The following is a 17,134-nucleotide window of genomic DNA, read 5'->3' on the forward strand; positions in this document are numbered from 1 at the left end:
GGACCGTTTTATGTGCCTACCAAACCACTGTCTTAGATGTTGACGAGTCTTTGTTTTCTTTAAAGTAAAGCTCAGAGTCTACCTTCAGCTCGACTGCTACCTCCCGGTCCCTCAAGGCCCATGCGTTGAGCTTCCAGCCCGTCAACCCGCTGCATTGCCTACCCAGCTTCACTAACAAATGAGAGTGATCTGAAATGCCTTGGGCCAAATAGTTCACTTGGTGTATAGTGCCCACCTCACAAAGACATAGTCGAGGCAGGAAAATAGTCTGTGGGCCCTAGAAAAGTAGAAGTATCTTCTATCGGGGGAGCGGCTGCCTCCAATAAGATAGCTGCTACCTTCTCCATTGTGGGGGCCTGCAGTCGGGGAGGTGTGTACACACTTAGCTGGGTAATATCTATATGCCCCAAGGACCCCTTCACTCCCACATATTTACCTAATGGGTCTGTCCACTGTTTTGTCATTGGAAAGGGTGGGTTTTTCCTCACCAGGATGGCCACTTCCCCAGACCCTGTTGAGTATCCTGCATGACCTAGTATGGTATAGGGGCGTCTTCCCAGTAATTTGCATTATGTCCCCTAGAGATGTGTCTCCTGTAAAAAGACTCCATCCGGTTGTATTCACTTGATATATTGGGTTACCAGGTCCCTCTTAACTTTGTCTCCCAGACCGTTCACATTAAAGGAAAGGATCGCATGAGCCCTGCCATCTAGTATTGAGGCATCCATCAACCTCTGGATGTAGTGGCACAGAGCACCGACGTTGAGATGGCCGCCAGGTTGTCAGCATGAGATAAGTGCATTGGATATATCCTGCAGCAAAGCCTGTCGTCTTCCAAGGTGTCTGTGCCTTCCCTCCCTGAACTATGATAACTGTGAGCCATTTAACCTGCATCTGACACACACCCCACTCCACCCCCTCAGGACCCTTACGAATGTGTATCCCAATCACGTAGCAACAAACTACTCAACAGCGGTCTGTGGCCCACCACTCCCACCCACTCTTCAAACTCTTAACCAAGTGTGTTGAAATATGAACCAACCATCCCTGTAAGCAGTGCTTCTGTACTTGTACTAAAAGAATTGTCCCTCTGACTCACTGAGTTATCCATCATGGGACAAGGAGAGTCATTCTCCACGGCCCCAGTTCTGGTAATAAGCCCCACTATTTTGAAGCTGCTGTCAGTCTGGATGCTGTAACGTCTGAGGGGGGGGCCGGGGCTAAGTTAGTGATCATATTTCAGGTTGGCAAAAGCAACTGCTGGTGGGTGTGGGGCCTGGTAATCCCCATATAACTATGTGTGGATCCCCCCTCTTGAACAACCGTTTTGCTCTTTTCTGTCACAGCTGCTCTGTCCTCTTCTTAGTCCAAGGAGGCCTCCAGTCTCTTTTCCAGATCTCTGTTGCACCAGGGTGTGCCCACAATTTTCGTCTGTGAGCGACAAGCTCTCCTTTGGGGCCACTGCCATTCCTTGGGTCAAGCCCCCTCTCCTGTAGTCGAGCATGGGCCTGGCTCTCGTCCCTTGCTCCCCCGCAGCTTGGGACGTTCCCCCAACCACTCCTACAGCGCTTCAGGTGTTTGAAAGAAATGTTATTTCCCCTGGAATAGAACCTTCAGTTTGACTGTGAATAAAAACACGTATTGCAAATGGAGTCTTTGCAGCTTGGGCTTGATGGAGTCAAACATGCGCCTCTGCCCTGGACCTCACAGGTGTAATCTGGGAAAACCAGGAATATGGGTTTTTCATGGTACACTTGCCCCATCTTGCATACTTCGGAAAGGATCATATCTCTGTCTTGAAAGTTCACCTTGGAGGGGCTCCATATGGTGGCCTGCCCCCCAGAGTGCAGTGCGCCCATTAGATAATGAAGCGGTAGGAGAGTTTCTCCTGAGGTAGGATCTGTCACAGCCACTCATTCAGGCCCTCAACCCCCTCTGGAAACCCTAAACATTTGAGGCTATTGTATCAGGCGCGTTTTTCTGCATCTTCCTATCTACACACCATGTCCCTGGTAGTGACTTGAGCCTCTGTGACATATTTGCAAAGGCGCTGGACTGTATCTTCCAGCTCAGAAAGCCTGGTTTCCATAGATGTGACCCTTTCCACCACATTGCAGAGGTCCTGACACAGGAGGGAGACCTCCGAGTGCACCTCACCCACCCTCCCCTCCAAGGCCTCACGTGATGACTGTATAGTGAGGAGGAGGGCAGCATTATCAGCATCGCAGGTAGAGCATCTCCTACTGGGCGGAGCTGACACCCGTGTGTGGTGGTCCATTTTGCCCTAGTGGGATTCTTAGGCTCCTTGTCATGGGCAATACTCTTGTCTTTAGAGTTCCGCCCCTTCTTGTGAACGTTTGGAAAGGATCGTATCTCGGTCTTGGAAGTTCAAGAAGACCACTATCATCGACCCTGAAGGGACTCCCGAGGGTGGCATGCCCCCCAGAGCACGGTGAGCAATTTGATAATGAAGCATGTGGAGAGTTTGGTAGGATCTGTTGCAGCCACTCATTTAGGAACCATGGCACATTCAGGCCATCAACCCCCTCTGGAAATCCCACAAATCTGAGGTTAGTGCACTGGGTGTGGTTTTCTGAATCTTCCAGACTCCACCCCACATCCTTGGTAGTGACTTGAGCCTCTGTGATATCTTAACAAAGGAGCTGGACTGTGTCGTCCAGGTCAGAAATACTGGTTTCTGGGGCCGTGACACTTTCCACCATATTGCAGAGTCCTAACACAGGAGGTTAACCTCCTAGTGCACCTCATCACCCACCCCTCAAAGGCCTCATGGGATGAATGGATAGTGAGGAGGAGGGTAGCATTATCAGGCATCACAGGTGGAACATCCACTGCTGGGGGACTACCAACTTCATATAGTAGTCTCTTCTGCCGTGACAGGGAGTCTTAGGCTCCTTGTCATGGACCATACTCTAGTCTCCAGAGTTCTACCTTTATACCCCTTTCAAAGTGGGACGTTCATAGTAGGGGCAACCTCCCAACCTGAGGTTTACAGGGTATCAGGAACAGCCTGATGGCTTGGTGACTCACTGTGTCCTTGGACCCTTTCCTGGGGGGAGCCACACTTCACCCCAGTCCCCACCTGGGAGCTCCAGGCAGTCCCATAGACCTCAGAACGCCAGTTTGGGCCTCCTCTCTGAAGTAAGTCTAGGCCTCCGGCGTGGCCCCATCAGCAAGACAGGCCTAAATGGAAGCAGTAGGATTTGCAGGTTCCTCAGGGAGCCCTCTCTGCCATCCCCTAGGGTCTGGTCCAGAGTAGGGAAAAGGGGTCAGACCATGAGGCCACACTGCTTGTGCTCCCGTCCGAGCCGGGTCTCAGTCTGCCAGCAGGTGTGGGGCAGGGCCAGTAGTCATTGTAGGTAGGAGTGGGCAACAAACTCCACTCCATCGGTAGAGTTCGCTGAGTTTTGCAACTCTGCGCTCTGCTTGGAGTGCAAAGTTAGGCAAAAAACTCTGCTTACCACTGGCAGAGCGGAGTTTACTGGCACAAGCTGATAACTTTGGTAATTATTTCTTAAAATGTCGGTACCATATTGTGACCTTTCATCAACACACCAAAAACTTCTTGAGATTGACCTCAGACCATGATTCAGTCCAGAAACTTATGAATCCCAGGGCGCAGGCAATAAATCGAGCCGGGTGGTAGCTCTCCCAGCCTCACACATTGTCTTTCACATCCCACGCCTCGCACTGCCCCGCCTACTCATCTCAAGAGCAGAAAATTCAACATCTCTGTTCCTAAGGATTCTGGCTGGTGGGATAGCTCAGTGAGGTAATATGACTGCAGTGACATACATCGGCAGCCTGCACCAGTGGAAGGCCTCTGTTGTAGTTTCTGGAGACGACTGTATTTATGGTGTTTTCAGAGTCATTCACACAACTATTGATCCATTTATTGCCCGGACCTGTACCGGCTGAAATTTTTGTGACAGTTCCTGTCAAAAAAAGTGGGGCTTGCCCATCACTACCCGGAAGTCAGGGTACAGTCCTAGGAGCTCCAGTATGGCACGAGTGCCCGCCTTAATCTTCACCCCAAAACATGATACCCTGGTGGAGCATCTGGCTTCCTGTCCTATTGTAGAAGCTGAGTAAGGACACAGGCTCCCAGAGCTAGCAAGGTTCTAATCACTACATGCAGGGCTTTAAGTGGGATGAAAAAACTGGGGGCGGGGGGTCTATCGACAGGGCGTGGCCAATGTAATTAAGGGCGTGGCTTAAAATCACAGAAGCTAAAAATCTGTGCTTAGCATAGTGTGCCGCCTGACTTGTATTTTGCTGTTCCTGTCATTGCATTCAGATATATGGTACAACAAGTAACATCATACCTACAACAAGTCAGGACTATTGACTTTGTCAATGGTTGTTAGTTGCATAAGATAAATAGGCAGCAACTATGGCTGGTATATAATATTGAAAAAGCTTCCACTTAAAGCCCTGGTGACACCACGACGATGTTGCGGCTCCTGAGTTTCAAAAAAAGAAGGAAAATCCAGAGAGAAAATGACTCTTTAATGATTTCCCTTGTCCTACAATGTTCATCTGGCATGACGTCATGCCATCACTTCTCCACTAGTGAGAAGTGAGCAGTGTGAGCATGCACACATGATGTGCCTGCTGTCACTGCTGTCCGGAAAAAAACGGACCGCCTGTGCCAGGGCACAAAACAGAGCCCGATAGAGACCCGTTTCGGGCCCTCCATTAAAAAACTGCCAGTGCTCAGCACCGGTAAGACCCGGCCCACTTAAAGCCCTGACTACATGAATAACCTCTCACTGTATTTATGATAGGGGTGTACACTCAATGCAGACACATGCATAATGTCTTCTGAAGTCTTTCACTGCCGCCCTATATCATTGCTCACAACCAGGGCAATGTCTTGCGGGTTTGAATATGCGTCCTATTAACCAATGCGAGGTGCGCATGTTATCGACATCGGAAGAATTAAAGATTAAATGGGTCTGGTGAGACTGGAGCCCCTGAACTGATAGGTGATATGCAAGCCTATAAACAAGTGAGGTAGCCAACCATGCTATCCTCCTAATCTTGGGTAGGTAGGTATTTATTATTATATTGTTGTGTACCCTCCTCCACACCACTCGGCATGCTCTTAATTCCAGAAGGTTGGGGTGGAGTCTCTCCTGACCCTGCTGTCAGATCCCACTCCTGCAGACCGGGGCTTAGCACCTGAGCCTCCATCCCAAGATAAGCCTGTGCTCTTATGGCACCTGTTTTCCAGATGATGAGTGCCTTTCTGGTTGTTCCTCTAAAATACGGGTGTGTGATACAGGCAGAAGCCATGCAAACTTCTTTCACACCCAAGCACAGTCTGGGCAGTGGAAGTGCAAGTTTTCTTTACACAAAGGTCGAGCACAGGCCAGGCGGCAATATTGCAAGCAACTTTTACACACAGACACGCAGAGACACAAGTACAGTGTCCACAATTGCCCTGTCGGCACCCCTCACAATCATTATGACAGGATCTAAGCTTTCATCACATGGGCTGAGCAGGCACCTGAACCTATTCACACAGAAGCTTGTACGTGCAGCAAGTACAATTCTAAGCCACTTTCCAGAAAACAACCACCACAACCAATAAACAATCTGTAAACATTGCTTCAGCCAATCGGAAGCCACACCACAGTCTCCGAGGTTCTACAACCTGCGGGAAACAGAAAATAACTAATTTAGACAATCCTATGATGAGAGTTCTTCAAAGGAATGCAAGATCAACACACTTTACTACCTGTAGTCTGCTGCCCATTAGGATATGTTTTGAAATGCCTGATTGGCTGTGACTCTTGTGAGCACCTGAGACACTTGCATGCTGCCTCTACTGCTCTGTCATCACTGAGAGTAGGACGGTGAGTGCATGTATACGTTACTACACCAAAGAAGGACCGCATCAGAGATCTGTGTTGGAATCCACCTGCTGGGCCAGAGCCAGTGCAAATAGCGAATCCTGTACTATCCAATCAGGTAACATGTCATGAGCCATTACAAGAGAGCATCCCAGATTATCACAGCTCCTAGAAGAGCTACAGCAATTCAGTTGTTGCAGGTCAAGGTCCCAGGTAGCACTAGTCCACTCCTGACACTCAAACAAGCAGCCGGTGTTAAGACGCCAACGGTGGACCACAATTCTGCAGCTTGTGGAAGTCCACGGAGTCTCACAGAGTTTTTATGCAACTCAGCTCTGCCCACCCCTGGTTGTAGGCCACAACGTGGCCCGGGCTCTGTCTCACCTCTGTTCGCATTGGGAGCCGCCATTGCCTGGTGTCACAAGCTCCCTCCAATTCCTCTGTTCGCCTAGGATGATCCACTAGAGGGTGAAGTGGGGGACCAGGATGTGGAGGCCTCCGTGTTCGGGGCTCTGGGTGCTCTCAGAAGGCTCTTCGGCGCCCACATGCCTGCCTGGTTCCTCCCTCTGATGGATCTGGTCTCAATGTGGCACCAGGGCCGCAATGGGTGGCTCAGGGTACCTACTCCACAGGGGAGGAGAGTGGGTCGAGGCACAGATTTCCACTCCCCTCTGCCATTGGTGAGGGGCCAAGCCAGCAGCATTTTAGGTGTAGGCCACAGTGCGGTGTGTCTCAGGCCCAGACTCACCCCTGCCTCTGGAGAGTGCCGCCAGTGCTGGGTGTCACCGGTCACCCTGGGTATTACCACCCGCCCTGAGAGGGATGCAGGTTAGCCGGGAGGGGATCAGATAGTTGGTGGTATGGGTGCTCCAGGGCCACCTCTGGCGTGATCCTGCCAGTGAACCTCAGTCCGTAGGTGCATTGTCATCCGTCGTAAGCGGCATCCTCTCACTGCCCAGACCCCGACATGTCTGGGCACCGCAACAACTCCGACACTCCACCGACTCCAACCTGAGTCTGTAGGGCTTGGAGTCACACAGTAACAACTGCTTCGGCATGCCTGGAGTAGCGACCTGGCCAACACTTCGTGTCACACCCATGTGAGCTTGAGCCTTGCCTCCTTCCCAAGGAGCAATGATGGCTCCCCCATGCCTCCTCAGCCAGGCTGTGGCACAAATCGACAGCCCTCACAATCAGGGGCACAGGGAGGCTTGGATAGAGCAATATTGTAACCGCTGGATTGATTAGGATGATGAAGGATTTAGTGTTGGCCCCACATGGAGTTCACTCAAGGCGTGTCCGACTCTGGCACCATCTTGGTCACGCCTCCAATTTTCTCACCATTTCTATGAAATCCATAGTATTTACAAAAGAAATCTAATATCAATATTAACCTGTATATGGTGATTGCCAGGAGAGCAACAAACAGATGGCTATGGTCCACACATAGTGAAGTTCTTTAATCTGACCCAGAGTCCTCTTTAAAGCCTTGACAAATGCATCATTCCGGATCCAACATGCAAGGGGCTCCAATGCAAGGGCAAAGTTTAACTGGGACAAGGAGCACCTTCACCCGTTGTATGCTATTTCTATGTGACCTACCCTATGAGTCTTTCATACTTGCCTGTATGATTATGTTTTCTTCTGTTAATGAGGCAACTGCAGTATGGAGGGCAGTGGTTTCTTCCTTCCTGGTGCTAATAGCTCATTCATTTTTTTAAAGTCTGCTCGTAGCAGGTTGACTTCTATAGATTTTATGTCATTTTGGTTTTCCAAGGCAGTTTGAGTACTTCTGACTGCTCCTATTACATCTTTGAATGCGACTCTTCTCCCTCACCTGAGTTGGTACCATCCCAAGGGGCCATGACAGTCCATCATCACCAAACTCATCATATTTCTTACTCTACATAAAAGCGTACTTATCCATTTTGTTTTGTTCCTTTGCTTTTGTGGCATGCTGTTTTCCCATTTGTGCCCTCCTCCACCTCCTACACTCAGCACATTTTTGTCACAGACTGTGACCCCAACAGCCTTAAGAGCTGATCTACCACTGTTGCCCAAGGGGCAGCTTGTTGTCACCTAACAAAGGCAGGAATAATCTCCACCTCACAACATGTCCTCTTTTGTGGCATGTCTACTTTAACCCCTAAGGACCCTCAGCAGTTCAGGACTGCCTCAGCTGCTAGCGGTATCTGCAGACCGCTACAACCGAATAGCAAAGCCAGTATTATTCATCTATCTGTACCATGCTCTGTGTCTGTCTAAGTGATGTATCTCAAACTGCAGGTCCAGGGCCCCCTTGGGTTTCAGGGCTGAACAATTTGATTTACATCAATACTTTTTTGAACTATGCACTTTAACCACCCCTCGTCTGTAGGAAGGCAGGGAGTCCCACCAGAAGTTAAAAGTCCGTTCTTTAACTTATCACTCCCCCAGTCCCTATCCTGAGGGCACCACCAACCAGGATTCCATAGACTCCACTGCTGCTTCCCCAGAGCTTTCCCAGACCAATCGAGGACACCCTTCTCGGGACTATACAATCTCCTCTGGGGCACCTAGCCACAACAACACAAAACAGAGAGATGATTGGCACTCTGGAGCCTGTCCGTGTCCACCAGTAAGTCCTTCCAGGAACCCACCATGCACCCCTTGTTCACTTGCCAGGTCTCATGCGCAGGCCTTCCTGAATTGTCCTGCCCAGCTCGTCTCTGATGAAGGCCTCTTTTCATGCTCTTTCCTGTTCATACAGGCTGTGAGCTTCTCATAGAGCAGCACAACACTAGCCAGGGCTTGCCTTTCGTCCTCATTCCACCCCATGTCTGGCATGCCGTTCAACACCATTATAACTTCCAGAGGGGGACAGCAGGGGCACAAAGAGAAAAAGGAGCAATTTAGGCCTCTCAATTACTTATTCATTTGCCCTGTCAGTCTATGCCTGTCCACCAGACAGGCCGTGACCCACCTCCTTTTATTGCTGATGTTGGACTCCTCTCAATCTAATTTCCATTCGGGATGACCTCCTATGTTGTATTCCAGCAAATTCAGTTCTGGTGCTTGTGTTAATGGATGTAGAACAGGATATTTAGGGGATAATAATCTGACTACTCTGTAGGCCTCAGCAAACAGCAGCTACCTTGCTTAATGCCTATCCACACTCCCAAGAGCTACAGTATTAAAAGCTTTTCCTATGTGGAGGCTGCAGTAAAGAAAGGACATCTTTCTTTTAGATTACAGGAGTTCCGATATCAATGGAAAATATACTGGGTGCCAGAAATGTTTTGGCCGACTGTTTATCCAGATCACCACTAGATAAAGTGCGTCTGGAGCAATGCAGTTCAGATGAAGAGTATAATGTGGTTAGTTTTATGGGTGATTTGAGTGTAGGTTGTATCACTAAAGAGGAATGGGAGTCAGCTGTGTCACGTGATGTAGTGTTGCACGAATTCACAGTATTGACAAAAAAGGGATGGTTGGAGAGGAGTAAGAGTGATCAATTGAATGTGTATAAACATGTATTTGGTGAGTTGAGTGTGATTGATGGAATCATAAGGAGATCTGATTTGTTAGTAGTCCCTTATGTGCTAAGAGATAAAATCTTGAGATTGTGACGTGAAGGGCATATCGGTACGAGAGCAAGGTAGAGGAGGTTAAGAGATTGTATTTGGTTGCTCGGTGTGGACAAGGACGTTGAACATCATATACAAGATTGTGTTGCTTGTGATAAATCTCAGGTCATGGTTCACAGTCCAGCAGAAAGTGTTCTGATATCAGAGAGGCCTTGTAGAAAGTTAGGTGTGAACGTTATTGGTCCCATGAATGTTGAGCGAGGAAGATGCGGATTTAGCATTGTTGTGATGGATTACTATTCCAGAATACTGTAAATTGGTTTTGTGGGAAGTGCTGGAGGTGAGGAAGTAACACAGTTTCTTCTTAAGCTGTTTCTAAGATAAGGTGCCCCTGAAGAGATAGTGCCTGACAATGGTGTACAGTTTACGTCACAAGTTCAGAGAATTTGTGGCCAGATCGGGCGTTAAACATATAACCACATCACTATACCATCCCCATTGCAATGGCCTGGTGGAGAGATGCAACCACATAATCATCAAGGGTAATGTGCAACTGTCAAATAGCCAACTGTCTGAGTTGGCATAAGGAGTTGGATGAGTTGCTGTGGGCTGTTCACACTACTCTGAATGCTGTGACTGGGTTATCTCCTTTTTTCTACTTAATGAATGTGGACCCTCATCTAAATTGATTGGGTCATGGATGGGGGAGAAGATTGATTTGAAGGATAAGTTGGCGGACTTGAGTGTAAATGAGAAGTGGCGCAAAAGAAATATATGAGTGTTGGTGTGAAAGGCAAAATACATCGATTGAAGGTCGAAGAACGGGAATGGGTCCCCGTAAAAAAAACCTACGTTTGTGACCAAGGGGCATTCAAAGTTCTCTGTACCCAAAAGAGTGGCGCAAGTCAGTGAATGTGTGGTAAAGTTGGATGATGACAGATGGTGGTGGATCAAGGAGAAATTATCTATGCAGAGACAAGCTGCTTCGCCCTTGTGCATGGGAAAACAGGATGGAGAATATGATGGAGTGGCTTTTGGAAGCAGGTGCCTGAGGTCATCTGCTAAAAGAAAACCTCCAAGAAAAATGAGAGATTATGTGTGTTACTGAGGTATGTTGTTAGGCAATCTGTAATTATCAAGTCAGTGCCTCTTATGTTGTTTTGATAGAAGAAGAGCTCAAATGTTTTGAGAAAATACATTGTTCGTTCTTTCTTTTTAATTTCTGTTTATTGTTTTATGTTTGTTATATTTTGAGTTTGTGTGTGCAGGGGAGGATATGTTGCATCTTGATTCTGGTATGTTTGGGGAGGTTGGGAGAAATTTGAATGTTTGGTTTAAAAAGATGACAGCAGTTGTTGTTACTGCCCTGCCCCTTGTGTTATCCTACGCTGAAATAAACTAAGATAACATTCAAACGTACCTGAAGTGTCCAGCCTCATCTTTACAGTTCTTATTTTAAATTGTGTTGTAGGAATGTTAAGGAGCCGCAGCTCTGTAATCATCCGATAATTACCCAGAGACCTTTCGGACCAGGAACACAAGAGAATAACTCCTGCAACCTCTCTCTTGAGACGGGACTCTGACTATGGTCTGCTTGAGTACCAGAGAGGCTATGCATTCTGCCAAAGCCAGTCTCTTTACAGTCTCTCATGGCTATCGGGTCTGAGCAAAATGAGGTTCCTGAAACTCTTAGGAGGCTTTTAGAATGCAAACTTGAGAAACAATTCGAAGGGCCCCGCTGTTGGAAATCCAAGTTCACCATATCTCCTGGAATTCTAAAATACAAACCCCCACAGGAGACTGAGAGAGCCCGCCCTAGTAATGAATCCTGTTTTGCACCTCTCTTTCTCCCATACTGTTGGACGGAAACCCCTGGCTAAGTTGATTTACATTAAACATGGACCGACTCTGCTGGAAATCAGTTCTCCTCCTCCTGTACTGATCAGCCCTTTTTTTGCTGCCCTCCCAAGACCTCTGCTTGAAGGACTTTTTAAGGACGTCATCTAATTCCTCACCAAAAAGCTTACTGCCACCAAAAGGCATACTTACAAACAATTCTTTTGTGTTACCTCCACCTTCCAACCTCGTAAGTGTAAATGGCGTCTTGCAGCTACAGAACTGGCAGAGGCCATTGCAGAAGCACGAAGAGTGTTGAAGGCTTTATGAGAAAGGAATTTAGCCAGCATTTCCATGTGACACAACAATTCAGAATAACCATTGCCCTCTTGAATAGTGGTGGACTGAGCCAGAAAATGTTGACCAATGACTGAGAGGCATATAAACCATAAATGGCAGATCTCATGGAAAGGCTGAGACCAGCATGAGCCCTTTACAAAGCAGCTTCAACTTTCCTATCCACTGGGTCACTCAAGTTTGTATCTTCCAACATCAAAGACAGTTTCACAGTGAGGTTGGCAACCAAGGGATCTAAGGTGAGGACCTGAGGCAATTCACTCTCGCCCTTAGACAAAGGATATAGCCTTCCCATGAACGGAGACACTGAGACTCTCTAAGGATCTCTCCAATCACGGCTGTAAAAGATCATGAATAGCAGAAATGGCAGGTAGTTTAGAAATAGACAGATGTTGGAACAGGCAAAACCATTCCCCACAAGTGCCGGACTGCTCCACACCTGCAGGAAGCTGAAGAATGGAAGGGAGATACAAAACAATTGGCTCCAGGTCCTCCTTCAAAATATATTTTCTCTAGAAATTGCCTCAGAGGGAAAGCCTTATCATCGTAATCCGGGGAGGCCCAGGAGGAAACTGATGAAGGTGAAGAAGCAGACCAAGCAGAACCGGTTGAAGATGCAGGAGACAATGGAGCGGAAAACAGGAGGGGAATGGCATCTGCCACCCCCCGATTACGGACCGCTTGACGGAGTCTCTCAGGAGAAGTATGACAGGTTTTATGAGTATGGTTTCCGATCCCTGAAAAGCAGTGCACAATGCTGATAGAGAAACTGAAGAGTTTATAAAGGCATAGAGGCCTTCACAGGAAACTACTGCCTGCGCAGAAAACAAAAGAGAAGGACAAGTGGGCAGAAACACAACCACCACAGACAAGAACAAAAAGGAAGGAATGCGGAGCCTCTGTAACACCCACTGCCTAGGCAACTGCTTTGGAGGAATGACACCAAAAGGCCCCCCGAGATAACAAAAAAAGAGATGCTGCGCAAGAGAAGCCACTCCCAGGTACCACAGCGCCCTCTAAGCCGCAAGGCAATCTGTGTAACAAACGTTTCGTTCACAGAAACAGGACCGCAAACAAGAAAGCCATAATCCAAACCCGGAGAAAAAAAAGTAAATGCACTTACCTTAGAAGTCCTCAAGGGTCCCCTGGCAAGCCTCAGCAGCCTTACAGTAGACTGGGCACACATAAGAAAAAACAAGAAGTGCAGGGGGAAGGGGAGAGGTTATATAGATCTTTCCTTTGGCCCTCTCATAGAAAGGGAAGAAACAGCTTCACAGTGGTGGAAACAGGGAGTGCATGGGCTCACTACTCCACGATAAAAAAAAGACAAAAAACACCAATTTAAGATTGGGATGACGAACAGAAGAAGAGGAGATAATGTCAGGATACACAAAAAAAGATTTTAAAAAATCTCAGTGTAATACATTTCTGATGGTGCAGAGTTACCTGTCTATGTCCTCTGGCAGATCTGTCAAGTTGTTGCTACTGAGGTCCAACCATTGTAGGTTTGACATTCGAAGTACACAAATTGGAATAGTGGGGAATTTATTTGCTGAGATGTCAACAAATGTAACTTTCTTCAAGTTACTCAGCTGAAAGAAAAAAAAAAACGTACTTTTAAAATAGATCGGCATAAATGAATTTAATTTGTGAGACAGGAAATAATCTATCATTAATGTTCACTAGTAGCTGAATTTATATTCATAAACACTCGCAGTTATTGTGGGTGGGACCAGAACAGTGCATGCACGCGTTGTTACATGTCATCCTAAATTGTACAGTTAAATGCAACACAAACCAATCCTTTTGATGCATCTCAAAATGATATCTAGTCAGAGCAAAACTGAATACCTTTCACTGATCTTCAATATTCAAATTAACAATTCAAGTAAGTCTCAGCACGTACTGTAATCTGAATTTTTGATATACAAATCGAGCCTGCTTCATGTAAGTAAATTTCTGAATGCCAGAAAAAAAGGCTTATTTCAATTGCGAATTTGAAAGCATCCAGTACTACCTTTGACTGTATATAGTTTTGAGGGGCCTCTGAAGGATTGGTGAATTTAATTTCCATAATCTGTTTAAGTGGCAATTTCGCAGTTCTTGGTAATGTAGGCTTCGTATTTTCATTTGTGGCCCCATTACAGATGAATTAATGTCAGTCGTTATCTCTTTCCTTTGCATGGCTAATTTGCGTAGTATCGGCCTTATGTATTAATGGAAAGTGTGCGCCAATGACAGAGTGCTTGCAGAACAAGCTACTAAAACAAGAAATAAGACTACATGTTATGGTCTTAGTTATGGTGGTAGTGCAGGGTGGCATGTGACAGTCCCTTGCTGGAACCAAGATGGGTGCGCCATGTTTATGCATTGTCATGAGGCCAAAGGGAAAATCCTAGCCAGATATTGTATCGGGGTAGGTGCCATGGTCCCAGTTGGATTTTCGGTAGTGTGCCTCATTTTTGCAGGTCATCTCTTTGCTAATTTACAAAAGTGTTTTCCTAATTAAGCCCCCACGTTGTGTAGGAGTTCCACCGGAGGGAGCTATGAATATCGAAGAGACTGGGGGAGAAGGCAAGTCATTCCTCGGTGTTTACAACGCCACGAAAGGCTGCTTTGGGATTTGTGGGTTATGCATCGTTCTGAAAGTGGGTGGATCATGGCTGGGGATCCAAAAAAGGATGATTCTTTACTACTTATTTACTCAGACAAGCCGCAGCACTGTTTTCCAGCACAGCACCATGACAGGCACTACACAACACACTATGACTACAGGCAGGCAACATCCCAAGGCCCATTCCCAAGGAAAATACCATTCCTTGAATTCCCCTTTCCCCATCTCAGCACAACCCCTTCTCCGGTTCCCAGGCATTCAGGCAATCATCAATGCTTGGCCAACCCAGCATAAATGTCTACATTTGAGAGAAACCCAGGCAACACTTTCTGTTTATGATTTCTGTCATGCCTCATTTTTCTGGTTTAACTTCTGAAAATTCGACCTTGCGCATCTGTGTACTATCCTGATATAGAAAAATAACAATGTCTCAACCGGTATTATTGAGAGAACTAATTAGAAAGTATGTACACGACATTACAAGAAAAGCAAATAGGAAGACTCATAATTTTGGCTTAAATGTGCTCAAGGCATCATATATTTGGATAGATAAAAGAAAAACAACGATTGTGGAGACAATTGGGAACAGTTGTATTAGCACTGTAAGCAATTATTGCATGGGCAACCCGAAGACTTTTTGCACGCAAGTGCTCGTGACACTCAAAGGTGAACGGCGCAGCTGACAAGTGAAAAATAGAGAGGGCACAATATGAAAAGGTGACTGGCATATAGAACGACTTATGGTTCAAAAAATGATTATTTACATAGATTTATCATATATATCAGAAATTTTTAAGTGAACCATAGTTGAAGAGGTGCAGCAAGTCACGCTGGTATGTCGACGGCGTTTCGATCCTAGTCAATTTGGATCATCATCAGGACCAGGTTGCCATTTGAAGGTGCTGAGGGAGGTGCGAAGGCACGAAGGAGGGTAGGGCAGCAGGGCTTGTCCTATCAGGAAGGCTGTGAATCCAGGAGAAAAGACCACATAAGGAAGTACAGAGCAGAATCGCCTAGGCAGAGGGTTCCTGCCAGAGGACGGAGCCAGATTGGGCTGGTCCTTCCAGTAAAAGAATTAAGAAATTGAAGAATATAAAGTCCGGTACCGAAGGAATCCTGAGTGGAGACTGCCGGAAATTGAATTGGAGGTGTTGGCCTGAAGGTCGAAATAGGGTAAAGACAGGGTCGGAGCCCCGATCCACTGTCGGAGGCTGGAGGAGCAGGTTGCAGAGGAGCCGTCTAGTGGGTCGACCCGCAATTTAGTAGAGCCAATCTGGGACAGGCGAAGAGCTGAGAAATGCTGATGTGGGTCCTGGGTCAGAGTCCGGGATCTCCAGGAGGTCGCCACAAGAGTGATCGGCTGGGTGTGATTTACCATCTGTGTGTACTGTTCATCACAACTAGAGAATACAGAGGAGAGTGACTTTGTTGTACCCGCCTTCTAACTTCACTGGGAAGCAGTTATACAGATATTTATTCTTGTTCCTATAAAGAGACTATCAATGCATTTGTACCAACATACTTTATTTAAGCCCTTATCACTGAGGAACAGTACGCCAGTAGCCAAATCTTTGGTCACATCTTCAACTGCCTATCTATAAGGTTTGGGTTATAAGAATATAGCTCGCAACTCTGTTGGAACTGCCCTGCAGGATGACTTTTTATATCCTACCATGCTGTTAATCATTTTCAAATGACCATTCCTCTTGTGGGCATTGGCATTCGTATCATGAAGTTACTTTCATAGTTTCATGGTAGGATTCATACAAGCCTTGAAAACATCAATGAACCTGGAAAATGCTCTTTGACCAGCTGGCCCAATCCCTACCTATAAACCCAGACAAAGTGCAAGTTATGGGCACTGGAGGAAGTTAAAGCCCAAGCTGTCTTTTCCTTTCAAAATTACCACCTATCCAGACATAATATATATCTTGGGCTCTCTTCACAGAGGTTTGCTAAATAGAGGTTATGTACATCAAACGACAAAGCTATGTGTATATGTGTCCATTGATTGGCACCACCCCTCTCACCACAAGGTAGATGTTCTGGGCTCTAAGATTTGAATGTACATTCCACCGGACCAGCAGTCATCTAAATATTTCAGGGGGAAGGCAAATGGACAACATCCTGCTATGTATGATGTAATCCTGCAGGGTCACCCAACCACACAGCATGTTTAAAATGGCGGACAACATCCATAAATAATATAGAGATTTGTTATGTGCAAGGGAGACAGTTAGGTGGGATGCACTTTTTTTATATAGGGGGGCTGGTAGAGTACCTCCCCTGGAGAGGTACAGATAAAAAGCAATATTTTATCTTGCACTTTACAAACAATTGGTTTAAATCCACAAACAACAGTTTACAACAGAACAGTAACGTTTCACAAAACAGTTTAATAACTTCAATAGAGTAGTTTACAGAAAGTTTCATCCTGCAAGAACATTTATACACATGAACATTTTGAAATGAAGTTTCATAAACAAACAGTTTCTTGACTTCAATAGGCAGTGTACATCAGATGTATATGTAATAAATATAATTTTTAAATAAAAAAAGATAATTGTTAGACATATCATCCTTGGCATGGTCTTCCTCAAATCGTTATGCCTTCCCACCTCTTGCTTTATGAACTTTGTTTTTGTCAGCATTAGGACTCTGTGCACCAGTACTAAAACTCTAGTGCTCCATTCCTAAAACATGGCTTACACCTGATCGACATATTTAGTTTATTTATTAATACCTAGTATATCACACTACATGTACCCAGGGCCTGTAAATTAAATGCTACTAGTGGTCTTGCAGCACTATTCGGGCCAGCCAATTAAGTAGCATTGGGCCTAAACCTTGCTTTTTAATACATTTAAGCTACCACTAAGGTA

General features: G+C 46.3%; 1 protein-coding gene across 2 annotated transcripts in view; it reads right to left on the reverse strand.

Annotated features, from left to right (window-relative positions):
- The window catches only part of LRRC2 (leucine rich repeat containing 2), a 1,026,438-nt gene that overhangs the window by 85,889 nt on the left and 923,415 nt on the right, over positions 1-17,134 (reverse strand). For both annotated transcript variants that reach the window (XM_085632844.1, XM_085632846.1), the window contains one exon: positions 13,085-13,230. In XM_085632844.1, coding sequence (XP_085488970.1) covers positions 13,085-13,230 — 146 coding nt within the window. The remainder of the gene's footprint in view (positions 1-13,084; positions 13,231-17,134) is intronic.

The sequence above is a fragment of the Triturus cristatus genome, chromosome 2_1 (assembly GCF_964204655.1).
Source record: "Triturus cristatus chromosome 2_1, aTriCri1.1, whole genome shotgun sequence".
Taxonomy (NCBI): Eukaryota; Metazoa; Chordata; class Amphibia; order Caudata; family Salamandridae; genus Triturus; species Triturus cristatus.